General features: G+C 38.3%; 1 protein-coding gene across 5 annotated transcripts in view; it reads right to left on the reverse strand.

The window, feature by feature from the left end:
* Positions 1-15,214, reverse strand: part of ANO1 (anoctamin 1) — a 1,045,885-nt gene that overhangs the window by 164,312 nt on the left and 866,359 nt on the right. For all 5 annotated transcript variants that reach the window (XM_044082585.1, XM_044082589.1, XM_044082584.1 and 2 more), the window contains one exon: positions 2,018-2,219. In XM_044082585.1, coding sequence (XP_043938520.1) covers positions 2,018-2,219 — 202 coding nt within the window. The remainder of the gene's footprint in view (positions 1-2,017; positions 2,220-15,214) is intronic.

The raw sequence follows: 15,214 nt of genomic DNA on the forward strand, positions 1-15,214 counted from the left end.
GAGGTCATTGTCCCACTGTACTCATCCCTCATTAGACCCATTATAGAATACAACACCCCATTTGGTATGTACCTCTCAAGACATCTGCAACAACTGGAAAGGCCACAAAAATACCTCACTAAAAGAATCACAGGCCTAAAGCAGATGCCCTACGCTGATTGCCTTAAAAAACTCCAGCTATACTCTGTCGCATATCGTCTTCTCAGAGGCGATCTCTGCTTAACATACAAGGCCATGTCAAACCCAGAGGTGTTGGACATGTTACACTTAAAGAAATCCCAATCCCTCAGAGCCACACACTCCAGGGATCTAAATCTTATCACAATAAACAAAACATGCTGGAGGGATAAGTTCCTGACCCAGAGACTCCCCAGACTCTGGAATAGATTGCCCATACATGTCAAGCAGAGTGCCTCTTTGGCCCTCTTCAAAAGGATCCTTGACGATTGGATGGGAGAAAGGAAATTTACCCCGGGGATCATGTCAGTCGTCTGTTAGACAGGGGTCCAGGGAAGTAAATAGTGTGGGAAGAAATAGCCAGGGAATTGTTATGGCTAGGCTTGTATAGGCCCTAGGGCTGATAGCCTAGTACCAACCTATGAACCTATGAACCTATTGAAAAACCCAAACTGTCAGCTGGCCAAATGCTGTATTCCTTTGCTGTCTCTAAGTTATGGAACAATCTTTCCCCCATCTCTCAGAACTATCAGCAATTCTGCATCCTTCAAAAAATCCTTAAAAGAACACCTTCTCTCTCATTGGCTATGCTGATGTACTCCACCAATAAATCCAAAAACCTGATTTCTCTCTCTCTAGAACCTCAGTCTATATCTTTTTATATACTCCACCACTCCTGGCCTGTCTATTACCTGTCACCTTATTCATATTTCTAACTCGGTCCTTTCACATGTTTTCCTCCCAGATTCCATACTTCTCACCTTCTACCCCTACACAGGAATATACCCACATTATTGCTCTTTACCCTTACATTTATGCAGCCTTCCTCCCTGCTCAAAACTGACTTCTTTACACTCTGCCATTTCCACTATCACTCGTATATATTCTCATCCTATCTCTAACACACTAAGACCTTTGTTTGCAATTACTGTATGATATTTATATTTCCTGAGTTTACATTTGTAATTTATGTGTACAACTTTACCATGTATCGACCCTGTCTTTAATAACTTTATATGTAATATTGTGGAGCTTTTCTCCCCGGGCTTCCACTGAAAATGGACTCTTCCTAGGCCTAGTACACTTTCCCAGTCAACAAAGGCAATAAATAAATAAATAACTGTTGTAGCCAAGACTGATGGAGATTAGGGTTGGAACATACCAGTTACAGTACACATCAAGGCGGGTGTAGTCATGCAAGGGAACCAAAGACATCTTCAAATAAGTCCTTCATCTAGTATGCATGGTGACACTTCATGATGATGGAACTTTGGAACCAGATGAGGTAGGGGAAGGTAGAACTCTGGCAGGCCTGCAGAATCATAAAGCTTCTCCTATGAAAAGTAGTCTACCAGTTAGGCTAGTTACAACACCCTGAAAGAAGGTCGCAGGCAACCCAATAAAGATAATTGAGATATTCATGTACATTTTGTGTAGGAACCTGAATCTACAAAAAGGAAGTATAATCCATGTGTTACTGCCAGATGTAGAAATGTCAGCTCAAGGCTTTAGTGTCAGATACATGCAAAAGTACTGTTTGTTTCACACATGTACAATATACATCAGTCTACATTAATGCTTAATTGTCCTGCTGATAAAGAAACAGAGATATTTCTTTAACAAATCTGGGGTACCTGAAGTGAAAAATAAACTAAACTATAATATGAACCACCGGGATCATGACCTTGGTGTGCTAGGTTGAGTTTTGCCAGTAACTACACAGATAAAATTAAGTTTTTAAATTCCATGAATATGTGTGCTGAATGTATGTAAAGTCATTCACAGAATATTACATGCTGCAGTTAAAACATGACTGGAGTCTATTGTTTATGACACTTACCGATCTGCGTTAACCATCTAGCTATGGAACCGTAGACTTCATCTAGGATAAGGATGACCACTAGATTAATGATGACTGCTGTGGCAGTGACAGTGACTCTGACGTTGGCTTTAGCAGATGGATTAGAACTCATTGCCAGAGCCGCTGCTGTGGATATTCGGTAGATAATCACACCCAGTACTATAGCAAATGTCAGGCCAATCTAAAGAGAAGAAAACAAAGTTCTTACAGCTAAACAGTTCAGTGACAATGTGATATCCATTTCAAATAAAAAAATGTGACACACATAATGTGTCTGTCATGTCACAATGCATGCAATATGTGTTCAATGCCAACAAATGGTATTTATTGTTTCAATTATCTTTTTAAACAAAGTAGACTAAGGATCCTTTAAAATGAGTGAACATTTCTTGTGTGTCTTCAAGGAAAAGTAAACTGGAGGCATGGAATTAGCACGGGTTTCAGTACAAACTTGGCATCCAGAAATCATGCAAGACTGCATGTGCATCTTGCAGATAATTTCTCTTCCCTAAAGAAAAGATAATAAATATGATATGAGACTGATCTCTTATGGATGGTAGGCAGTGGAAGGCATCATCAGCTATTCTGACCAAATGTCGAAACATGCATGTTATAGTGACTTACTGACATTGCAATGTACCTGTAATCCCGCTAACAGGAAAGGGTATTTCTTTTTCTAAGTGAGTAATTACTAGCAATTGAGTTTCACCATGTATCGTCCTACTTTGCTCTGTGATACTGTCACAGGATACTAAGCTTGCGTCAGTGCATAGGCAAAGTATTTTAAGGAACATAGAAGCTTTTCTGCAGAATGAATGTAGCACTATGTGGTGTCTGCGGTTAGGATACATCTTTACAGCAAACAGTAGAGCTGAAGTAACCTGCAATGTAGGGAGTAACTCTATTCATAAGGCAGGCATCAAAAACAACATAATAAATGTATAAAAAAGGAGGAGAAGCCTTACAGGCCACAGTGAAGACTGCAAATTAAATGGACGTACATCACAAATGCTATGTCATGTAGACGCAAAAAGAAAATGATTCACTTATATTCAAATTTAACTTAGCTTCTCAAGAGAGGATTTCTATACAAAGTATCAGATCATATACAAATATGTTTCCATTTTCCAAATCTCATTTTAAGGAAACTTCAAGGTTGATAACTTTTCTAAATAATACGTTATATAATTAAATTGATCCAAAGAATATAATCTCTATTCTATATACATTTTTCCCATATAATGCCAATATAAATGATACATTTTGAAATCATATTACTGATAAAATAAATATAATTTTATCAAAAGAAAATAAAACCTGTTTACTACAGTCTGTTAAAAATACCACACGGGTTAAATTTTGGCATAGTTCCATGTGGAAGTTTCTTACACAGAGCCTTTTGAACTGCAAAAAGAACAGAAAAATCAGTAAAGAAAACTCTATATGTTGCTGGAGATGTAAACAACATCGTAAGGCTGATTGGTCACATATATTTTATGAGACTTCATCTTTAAATACTTAATGGATTAAGACTACTTTTATTCAGGCATTATGGACTGATAACTTTTCTTTAGATAAAAATCTAGTTCTGCTCAACATTCCAGACAATCACCAATCGAACAGCGAAAATGTTATGCACTATGGGCAGTTCTGGTTTTGGTGAGAAAAAAATATAACAATAAGCTGGAAAAAAAAGACTCTGTACCACAATTTGATAATTGTTTTCATCATTACAGGAAATTCTACACAGAGAGATCACCACAAAGAAAAATAGAATATCTCCAGAACCTTTTATAAAGGATCCATAGACTGTTTCTTCTTTAATTGATGTTTGCAAATGATAATTCCTCTAACTAAAAAGACACTATATATATATATATATATATATATATATATATATATATATATATATATATATAAAATAAAAGCAATAAGGAGGAAAAGTAAAGTCTCAAGATTAAAAAAAAGATGGTTAATTCAGCACAAAAAAGAGAAGAAAATATTTTATAGGGGATAAAAGGGGAAAAGGATAGATATTGAAAATTAAACACACAGCTGAAGAAAAAAGGGAATGAAAAGGAAGTTTCCATTCTGAAAATTCATAATACCATCTAGCAAACAACAACTGCCCATTACATTAATGGAACAGCTCAAAAATATTTCTCTCCCCTAAGACCTCTCCCTCAAATATGTCAGACTTAGATATGCCAACTCTAAGTCTGCATAACATTGGGCAAGAAGAAATGACCCCCAAAACAGAGCACAGTAGTCTCAATCAATCACTCATTTCCCTTACATGAATGAACACCTGATTTTCAAGATTTTGCAGATGAAGGACACATTCAAAGCCATGCAGAAACATCAGCTATAAACAATAAAGCTATTATAAATGCATCTCAGAATTTATGGAGTAGAATAAGATATATTTGTCACATCTAGTTGAAATGACAATAAAAATGAGACAGGGTCACAATCCTTTCAGACAGGAAATCTTATTGAAAGAATTTCGAAATCTATATGTAAATGAGGTGATGAAGCTTAACGTGAATCACTTTAAAATTCTTAGAAACATAGCAGAAAAGTGTTTATCTATGAGTATAGCCTCCAGAACATTGTATGCATAACACAAGAGATCAGACTCTGTGTCTTAGTTTTCTCAATGTAGCACCTTCATTCCTTGCACATTTGTAGTGTGCTGCCACACCTCTCAACTATCCAAATTTTCATAGAATGTCCTAATTTTTGAATCATATTTTTGGTCTGTTCATCATAAACTTTGTTTTCTGGCAAATCACTTAGGACTGAAATCACTAAATAATAACAGACATTTAAAATTCAGACGTCATATCCTTCAGAAACTACATGCTACTACATAACCTGTTATTCTAGCAAAATTCTAGGTCCAAAAGTGTAATGTTTAAAATCTGTCCCTATTTTTGGCATTTGCCCCCCCCCCCATTATTTTTAGTTTTGTCCAGATTTCTTGCACTAACAGGTTGAGAAATATGTATGCTACATTCTTTCCTCCTTATTCTACAGTTTATTACAAAAAAAGAAAGGCATCTGTACAGACTTTGTGAAGGGCACTTCTGAGACTAGTTAAGACATTAACAAAGGATTTGCCCTTAATGGTATTTTCCCTAAGGAAAGCTGTATATCCATTGTTCCTTTAACATTAGTGTTTGTAGTTCTTAAATCCTTCTGGTTGAAGTGACTGCAGTTATGCTAAGTGGAATATATCTTATGACTATACATGCATGCACGCACACACAAATGCACACATGCACACACATACATACACACAGGAGTGGTACCTGAAGTATGAAAAATGCCATGGTAGCAGAGTTCATGACTCAACATACCCATGAATAAACAACTGCAGTTAAGTAACGCATATACCCAAACATTTATCCATGAACCACTTAATTGAAGTGTTTCTGGGAGATCTGAAGTCTGAATTTCAAATGTCTGTTATTTAGTGATTGGGATGAAGAGTTAATTTTATATTCCTAAAATTCAAAGTCCCAATCAGGAGTGAATGAGTGTCTTTGAAGACTCAGCCTTCATCAAATATTGCATTAAAATGAGCTCTGAAGTTAAAGCTGAAGAAAAAAAAAGTTTCTGGTAGGTCAGGTGGATGTAAAAGATCCCACAGCTCATATCAAAAAGGGCAGGGGAAGTTGCTGTGATGCAATGGCCAAATCTCCCCTAGTAGTATAAATATCATCTTGGGTCTCCTCCGAAAATAGGCAAGTAGCCTAGTGGGATTAATCCAGTCAACAAAGGATAAATAAAAAAAAAACATACAGGCTGAAAGGACAACATAGCTTAACAGACATACAGACAAAAATGTAGTTTACTGATGGGTTGTCTTATTTTCTGTTAGGTCGATGCTAAGATGACCCTGAATAGCAGAGTTACTAAACTAGAACCTACATTTGTTTTTGTTTTCACACTAGACAGAACTATTGTTTTTGTGGGTTAGGCCTTTTTCCTTCTTCCAGAAATGATATCACTGTAGAAGAATAAAATATACCTATCGGGAATCATCCTGAGGGCTCCCAATTGCTTAAACTTAGAGACTTGAGTGCACAAATCTGCTTTTATTTACTCACTGATCTCACCAGTACTCCATTGCATTTGCATAGATCTCCTAATTCAGTGTCTTTATCCCCAAAGTTACAGATGAACAGATCCACACTTCCCATATAGGACAGGCTACTCTCTATCATATGGGAAAGCACTAACAGATAAATAATAAACAATCAAGCCAAAAAAATAGCCCAAAAATTATACAAAACTTTATATTGAAAGTAATAAAAACTGACAGGCTGACGAAATTTAGGATGGAGCAAAAGTGCTTACTGTTTTTATTATTTTTAATAAAGGTTTGCATCATTTTGGCTGTTTTCTTGCTTAGCTATTTATGTCTCTTGTTACGGTCAGCCATGTTTTAATTTGGGCTGCTTTTTGAGAAGCAGTAAGAGATTCCGTTAATTATACCCTCTTAGTGGCTGTACAATAACAAGTGCTTTTTAGAGAAGGATGTACTGCAGAGGTTTCTTTGGAGAAGTTGGTAGAAAACCTGGCTCTAGGGATAATTCAGGAAGTAACATTTTCAAAAGATAATAGAACAAGAGGTTGATCTATAGTATTACAGTACCAGTAATGTTGCTTCTATTCTGTGTGCAGGTGAGGTGACAATATGATTCTGAGATCTGGGGGATCAAGGGGTTTTAAAGACAATATGGTTCTCCTGGGCTGGACATAGGACAGGAAGTAAAACGTTATAATGGCATGATAGGTTAAAAAGTTGGTTCCATTTACTGTTACATTTTCTTACTGCTTAGCATTTATTAAAATATATATTAAAATATAACCATTCTTTGCTTTATACAACAGACGTTTTCTCTAGTTAAGCAGATAAATGTGTTGTACAAATAAGGTGAAAAAAAGCTAGCTGAATTTATAGAGTACAGTTGTGGGAGGGTACTCAGCGTAATTGCTGTCATTTGATTATTATTGCAGATGTTTGAATAAAAGGCTCACTGTAGCAGTGCATTATTTATGCATGGGATATTATTCACACTTTTTGTATTATACAGTCTTTTCTGCTTATACTGTTTTTCCCGACATTGCTTTTTATAAGATGATCAGTGCTTAGGAAGCTTCTTTTATAACTTAATAAAGGGGGATGGAAATCCTTCTTTAAAGCATACCTGAATAAACAGAGCCAACTCAAATGCTCTAGCAAAACAACATAACTTAAATCTCCTATTAATCCTTTACATCTAACACCTGTTCAAATCATCATATTACCTACTACCAATCAAATGCTCCATATATGAGCATAGCTTCATCTCTAACTTTTATATCCAACCTGACACTTTTAATTCCCCACTCTCTCAGTCTGCATGCAATCCCTCTTTCTCTTTCATTCTTTTTAATGTTTCTATTTCTAACTAGTTATGTGCTGAAATCAAAATTATTCCTACGTAATATTATTTAAGTCTAGGTTTACTGTTTAGGATTAGATTTATAAGTGATGTTCTGTGTTGCTCTAATTTTTCTTATTTATTTATTTTTTTTTTAGCAGTGTCCCACCCTGGTAAACAAACATATAAAAATAGCATTTATTTTCTTCTCTTACTTTTTAAGGTGCTTCTTGTAGGTGAAGTATTTTAACCATATCCAGTGAAAAATGGTCATAAGCTGAAGATTTTCATTTTTTTAAAGGTGAATATTTAAAAACTGTCCATTTGCATGTTTTCTTAGGAGTGAATGGATAGTTGCCCTTGGTGTAAAGTTTTAGGGGGCACTATCAACAGATCCAGATAATTCTCCAGTCCATACCAGCATTCTGAAATATATGTTGGTATTGCATTTATAGCCAAAACGGAACTGCTAAAGTGCTCTGTTTGTGGTAGCTGCTGATTTTTTTGCTCAATTTAAAGGTGGGGGGTAAATCATATGGCACCAGATATAAAAATAGCGAGTTGCACCTCCTTTGCTACCTATAGAACTAGATCTGACACAGGCATCTACAGCATTATATCCACATTTAACAACATGCTTACTGATCTCAGAAATGATGTGAGGAAGGCAAGGGATTCCCTCCTTGACCAACTCATCAGTAATCTGTTTTGCCAAGTCATCAATTTATTTTAATATGTTATAGTAAGAAGGGAGATGAGTAGTTCATATTCGGCTCAGGATGCAGCATAACTGACCTGACATTTGCAGTGAGGCAGATATTTGAGAAGAAGCTAGAGATGAGAAAGAGTCCAAGTGGGCATTCCTAAAATTGTTGAAAGCATATAACAAGATCCCAAGAAGGCTGATTTGGGCAGTCCTGCAGTGGCTTGAAGTCTGAGGAACATTGGTAGAATTAGTGCAGGCTATATACAAGGACCCAGTAACTCAAGTACAAACAGTGTTCGATCTCAAAGATGGGCTCCAGTGGGAGTGGGTGTACATCAGGGTTCATCTTTGAGCCTACTGCTGTTCACACTAGTGATGGACTACATTAGCAAGCAGGTTGGAGTGAACAGATCAACAAAGTTGCTGTATGCAGATGATGTGGCATTACAGGCAGACTGTGAGCAAAAACTTCAGCAAAGGATAGGAGAATGGAATGCAAAACCAAAGGCACATGGGGTGAAACTGAGTAGAGGTAAGACAGTTGTAATGGCAGCAAATGATGAAATCAGAAGAAGCAGTGAATTGAGAGCAGGAGGTTGGTATAATGGTTAGGGTGTTTACCTTACACAAGGTGCAGGGTGTGATTCATAGATAGGGTAAATGGCTAGGCTTAAAATGGCCCACAAAGGCAGTTAGCCTAGTACTAATCTATGAACATATGAAACAGGTTAGCAGCATCTGGAAGGGGTGATAAAGGAGAAGGCAAGTCTGAATGAGGGTGTCAAAACTAGAATCAGAGGGGCTGCAACTCATTAGCAAAGAGTGCCAGAGGTAGTGTATGACAGAGGAATGCCACAGAAGCTGAAAACTAAGATGTACAAAACAGTGGTATGTCTTGTACTGCTGTATTGTACAGAAACCTGGAAAGTGAGGGCAGAGCAACTGGGAAAAGCTAGAGGACCTCCCTGTTGCCTTGTGGCAGAAGTGTGTAGCCCAGAACCCATCTGCATTGGGGATTGCTGGAATAAGGCTCTGTGTGGAGCTTTCCTATTAGTAGTTTGTGTTAAAATTGTTTAAATTCATTTGTATTTAAGTCTCATATTTGTGCAGGCTTATGCTCAATTTACCAGACCTGCTCAGAGCTTGGGGACTTTAGCCAGAGATTTAGAGTGTATCTGAATAGAAGTCCAAGTCATCCACTGCATTCAACTAAAAAAATATATATATATTTTAAGCCTGCATTGCACTTTGTGAACAGTTTTAATTAATTTGCCGCTTCATTTCTGCTGTTGTTCTGTTGAGACTGTTTTACTCTGCACTTGAATTTTTATTACTTCTGCCTTATATAGTACAGGCTAGGGTCAGACTTGCTGAATCTAGACTGTTTGGTATCACTTGAGCACTAAAACCAGCCATGTTGCATTAAAAGGGCCTCCCTATACCCTTGTGACAGAAATGTGTAGCTCAGGACCCATATGAGTTGGTGATTGCTGGAATAAGGTTCTGTGTGGGCTTTTCCTATTGATAGTTTGTGTTAAAACTCTTTAAGTTTGTATTTAAGCCTCGTGTTTGCATGGCGCTGCACACCATGCATGGGGGTTAGCAGTGCCCTGTATAGACTCAAATGCCTAGAATCAACTCTTTCCCTCGACAACTGTCAGTGAGACCATCCCAAGCTTCCTTGCTGCACTGCAGACAACTCAGTTACGCACTGCTGTGCTGCGGGCAAGTCAGCTGAGCACTGAGCAGTGCTGCAACACTTTTTTCATCCCTAATCCTCAAAAGAATAAGTCCCCTTGTTAACCCTAGAGCAAAAGCTAATCTAACTTGCCCATCCCCTAACAGTTCTTACGGTACAACCTGCTACAATGAACAGTTAGTTTCCCATCATTTTATTTTATTTACTTTATTTAACATTTGTTTACTGGGAAAGTCCGACTTGGAACAAAGCCAATTTTCAGTGGAGGCCTGGGGAGAAATGCTCCAGACACATGTCTTTACAACTTGGGAGGAAACTCACACGAATGCAGGGAGGACATGCAGACTCTGCACAGAAGGCATCCTAGACAAGAATCGAACTGGAAAACCTGTTGCTGTGAGGTGACAGTACAACTGCTGTGCCCCTGAGCCATCTCCAGCCATCTTGATTGGCATGAGCATCCTGAGGCAATATAACAATTGCCTCATATATACTGACAACCATTGCTCGTACAGCAAACCAATAAAATATGTGAGAGATGTAACTATACTATGAAACTGGAATCAACTCTCTCACATAACAATACACAAGACATCAAACAGGCAGGTATGTCCCTAGCCCTAAGCAGCATTTTACTTTCACCTACAATGATGATGCCACAGTATAAACAAAAAATGATTGACTTCAACAATTGTCTTAACTTCTGGTGTCAGTCCAGAGGGATACAGTATCTGTCGGCCTATGAAGACATGATCAACAGATCACAGTGCTTTGCCAGAGATGGTCTTCACCTGTATCCTCTAGGCTTTCAAATACTAGTAAAGATGCTTGCCTCTCCCATGGTGCCTTTTTTAAGCAATACCAAAACAACAAAACTTCAGATGCAAAAACATCCACTACAGACAAACTCAAGGTTATGCTGCTTAATGCTAGGAGTCTAAACAGGAACCTGCACTGCCTGGAAGCTCTCCTCACCTTGGAAGATGCTGACATCTGTGCAGTCACTGAGACTTGGTTCAAGGCTTCAGAGAGCACCCTGGTCATGCAAGGCTACAATGCCTTCCATGTGTTCAGACCTGAAAATGAGCATGAAAGAACCAAAGGTGGAAGTGATCCATCTCCATTAAATCCAAATATACCTCAAGGTTGGTTAAACAGTACAACTCTGTCAAGCTACTCCAAGTCCAAATAACTATAGGACATCATTACTAGCTACAGACCCCCCAACATGAACCATGAGAAGCATACTGCCTACTTGAACTTTCTTGAGTCACTCACTATACAGCCAAACACTTTGGTCATGGGAGACTTCGACTATCCCTCTATCGATTGTGTGATGTACAATCACCTTGAGATTCCTGGACTTTAATACAAATGCTCTGGAACAGTTAGTCTGCACCCCACAAGGGGCTCAAATGTTCTGGACTTAGTACTCACCAACATGGGAGGGTCACTGGACTTACCCCCCCACCCCCATGTTCTGCCCTCCCTAGTAAGGTCAGACCTTAAATCTGTCTCATTTGAAATAAAGATCAGACTTGACACCCCCACTAGAGCAATAAAATGAGAAACTTCTCCAAAGCAAACTATAACCTACTAAGCAATATGTTGAAAAGTTTCAGACCCCCTGCTAACACAGCCACCAATAACTCCTATGCAGTGGAGTAAACAAGCACCCTGTATAACCACTTATACAGTTGTATTGACTCAGCAGAGAAAGAATATTATCCACAGACTGAACAATCAAATCAGATATCTAGTAACATCCTCTGAAGCTTGTTATGAGGCTAAATTAGCTACCCTAGCTAAAAACAATCATAAGGCATACTTTAGCTACATTCAGAATCTAAAAGGGAATACCAAGCTATGTGCCGAACATATAGTTGACAGTACCACTCACATTGACCCTGTGGAAATTGAAAATCTATTTGCTGACAGATTTGGTGCAAACCTCACCCCACCCAGTCTCCACCAACCAAATCCCAAAGCATACCTGACACCAGTTCTCTCCCCAGTGCCCAATGATCAGGTCATATCTGCTCTCTCCAAGGCCAAAAAGACAGCCTCTGTGGAAGCAGATAACATCCCAGGCTGCTTACTAAACAACCTAAAACATGACCTAGTGGATCCACTTGACACTTTGTAATGCCCTTACACAAAGGGGGTCCAGCAACCTACCTAGGAACTATAGACCCATAGGCCTAACTAGCCTTATCTGCAAGTCCATGGAAAGAATCATTGTGGACCTTATCAACAAGAACATGGGTAACCTTCAAACTCTCGACCCAACCTTTAGTTTTGTTAAGGGTAGATCATGTTTATTAAACCTGGTGGAATTCTTTAAGAATGTCACCAAATCCCTGGATGAGGGCAAAGTGGTACATACTGCCTCTCTTGACTTAGGCAGGGCTTTTGACACAATTCCCCACTCAGGTATCATTGAGAAACCTCTCCCAACTAGGGATTAACCCATACATCACTAGATGGGTCACCATCGGGTTCACGAATGGAACAGCAGCACAATGTATTCTTAATTAGTCTGCAGCTAAATGAATTGTTTGAAAGTTGTTTATTGCTTCTTGGTCTAATGTAGATGACTTAAAACCTAAAAAAAAAATGATGCTCAAACAAAATTAAATTCCATGGGGAAAAATTAATTACTACCCTTCTCAAAAATCGAAGACTCAGTGCAGAAGTTGTTTAGCTTGTGCTGATGTCCCCATGAGGATAACACAGTGTACAGGAATTAAGCCAAAATAGATGTGCTCAGCCCTTATTTCCTCTAGTGAATCCAGCTTGTGCTATTATCTTAGTAAGGATAATATAAAGTCTGCAGGAATTATGCCAAAAGAAAGGAGTTCAGCCTTCGACCTTTACCCCCATTTAAAATAATCACATCTTGGTGAGCTATTTTTAACCTCAAATGGGTTGGTGTAACTTTTCATCTTTCTTTTACTGTAATATTTTTCTTACTGAAGCAAACGTATCTTTCTTTCTTCAATAAACCAAACTGCAGGTTATCAAAAATCAGTCTTCTGCCTTCATTTACTTCCACTGTTTTTTTCCTGTCCTTAGGAGGTACTGAAAATAGCTCATCTTGGTCTTTAGAGAACTGACATTCCACAGCAGTAGAGAAAGGTTTATTTTGCTTTACAGTCAAAGTGATCCAGGACAATGCTGCTGTTTGACTTGTATATTATCCAAAAAATGTGATCAAATATGTTGTAGCTCATGTTAGACTCCCATAATACTTCTCTGCGAAACTTGTTCTCCATTTTTTCTCTTTTAACTAGATTTCAAAAGCAGACTTTTTTCTTCTAATTTTCTTCACAACTTAGTGCATTTTGAGTGTCATTCAGAATTGTATATTTTCATAGTATAAGGCAAAGTTTTAAGAACTTGACTTTCATTTGTACCTCTGATATGCTTAATTTCTTAAAGTTTAATTTGAAATGCTACTGAATTGTGAAACAATACTGCGGTGGTGGTGCTGCGGTAGCGTTGTCGCCTCACAGTAAGACGTTGCCCTGTTCGATTCTCAGCTAAAGCGTCTTCTGTCTGGAGACATGCATGAAAGGGCGTACCTTCGTTGAAGGTTGTGCGTCAGGGCTGGCAACTCGGTATCGTAAAAATCTACTGCCAATCATTAGCGGACCAGAGTTCTGCTGTGGCAACCCGTAACCGGGAAAAGCCAAAAGATGCAACAACAACAACAACTGAATTGTGAAACAACCTGTGTCCATGGCAGCACACCTCCTCTCTTTATTAACATTTTCTTCATGTTGATTGTTCAGTTTGACACATTAGTTTATATTTATTTATATATATATTTATATTTATATTAGTTTATATACTGCATTCTCTGCATTAGTTTATATTAACATGAAAGACACTGACTTGCTATTTTGTCAGAAAACAAAGCCTTTAGCTTTGGTGCAGTTTTCTAAATATCTAGAATTAGTTCCTTCTCGTTTACATCATAAATGCCATTCCTTTTCCGCAGGCAGTTTTACTTTACTGCCCTTGACAGATTCAGATTTTCAGTTTGAAACACCATGATTGTTTTCTGCATTCTGATGTTGGGTTTGGACTTTATGAGCTTGTATCAATTAAAATAAGCTTTATAAGTGGGGTCATCTGTTTTAGCACATATTTGTCTTGACTTTTTTAAAGTCGCCACTTTACTAAGAGCAAGAGTACGCATTCCTTAGTATAAGTTAAAAAAAAAAAAAAAAAAAAAAAAACATACAAGGAACTATTGCATTTTTCACGGAGGGTTAAGGCTGTGAGATAAGTCCTGTAGTACAGAGTTTGATTTCCTCAGCTGTCATTTGCCAACTGTGTGATCTTGAGCAAGTCAATTTAATCACACAGTAGCTGGGCAAATGGGAATTTGTAATAAGCCTCAAAATGGGCCCCTAAACTGCAAGCCTATTACCTACCTATGAACCAAACTTCACTTTCTTGAGAAGAAAATGTTGAATTCACATATGGTATGCTTAACAATGTGCAGTATCCTTGGAAGAAGCATTATGTGACTCTCGCATCTAAATCATATGGTTCATAGGTTGGTACTAGGCTATCAGCCCTAGGGCCTATACAAGCCTAGCCATAACAATTCCCTGGCTATTTCTTCCCACACTATTTACTTCCCTGGACCTCTGTCTAGCATGGCGACTGACGTGATCCCCGGGGTGAATTTCCTTTCTCCCATCCAATCATCAAGGTTCCTTTTGAAGAGGACCAAAGAGGCACTCTGCTTGACATGTATGGGCAATCTGTTCCAGAGTCTGGGGAGTCTCTGGGTCAGGAACCTATCCCTCCACCATGTTTTGTTTATTGTGATGACAGGGTTTAGATCCCTGCAGCATGTGGCTCTGAGGGATTGGGATTTCTTTAAGTGTAGCATGTCCAACAGCTCTGGGTTTGACATGGCCTTGTATGTTAAGCAAAGATCGCCTCTGAGTAGATGATATGCGACAGAGTATAGCTGGAGTTTTTTAAGGCGGTCAGCGTAGGGCATTGCTTTAGGCCTGTGATTCTTTTAGTGAGACATTTCTGTGGCCTTTCCAGTTGTTGCAGATGTCTTGAGAGGTACATACCAAACGGGGCATTGTATTCTATAATGGGTCTAATGAGGGATGAGTACAGTGGGACAATGACCTCCTTTTTTCTGGATGAAAAGTCCTTAGTGATGAGGTGTGCCACATAGAAGGATTTCCTGACTGTTGTGGCGATGTGGTTATCGAAGGTGAGACCACTGTCCACCTGTGTCCCTAAGTCTCTTATCAAACTTTCGGTGTTTTGTGTACTGCCACCTATATGGTAATTCACGG

The sequence above is a fragment of the Protopterus annectens genome, chromosome 9.part0 (genome assembly GCF_019279795.1).
Source record: "Protopterus annectens isolate FY-2018-M chromosome 9.part0, PAN1.0, whole genome shotgun sequence".
NCBI lineage: Eukaryota > Metazoa > Chordata > Ceratodontiformes > Protopteridae > Protopterus > Protopterus annectens.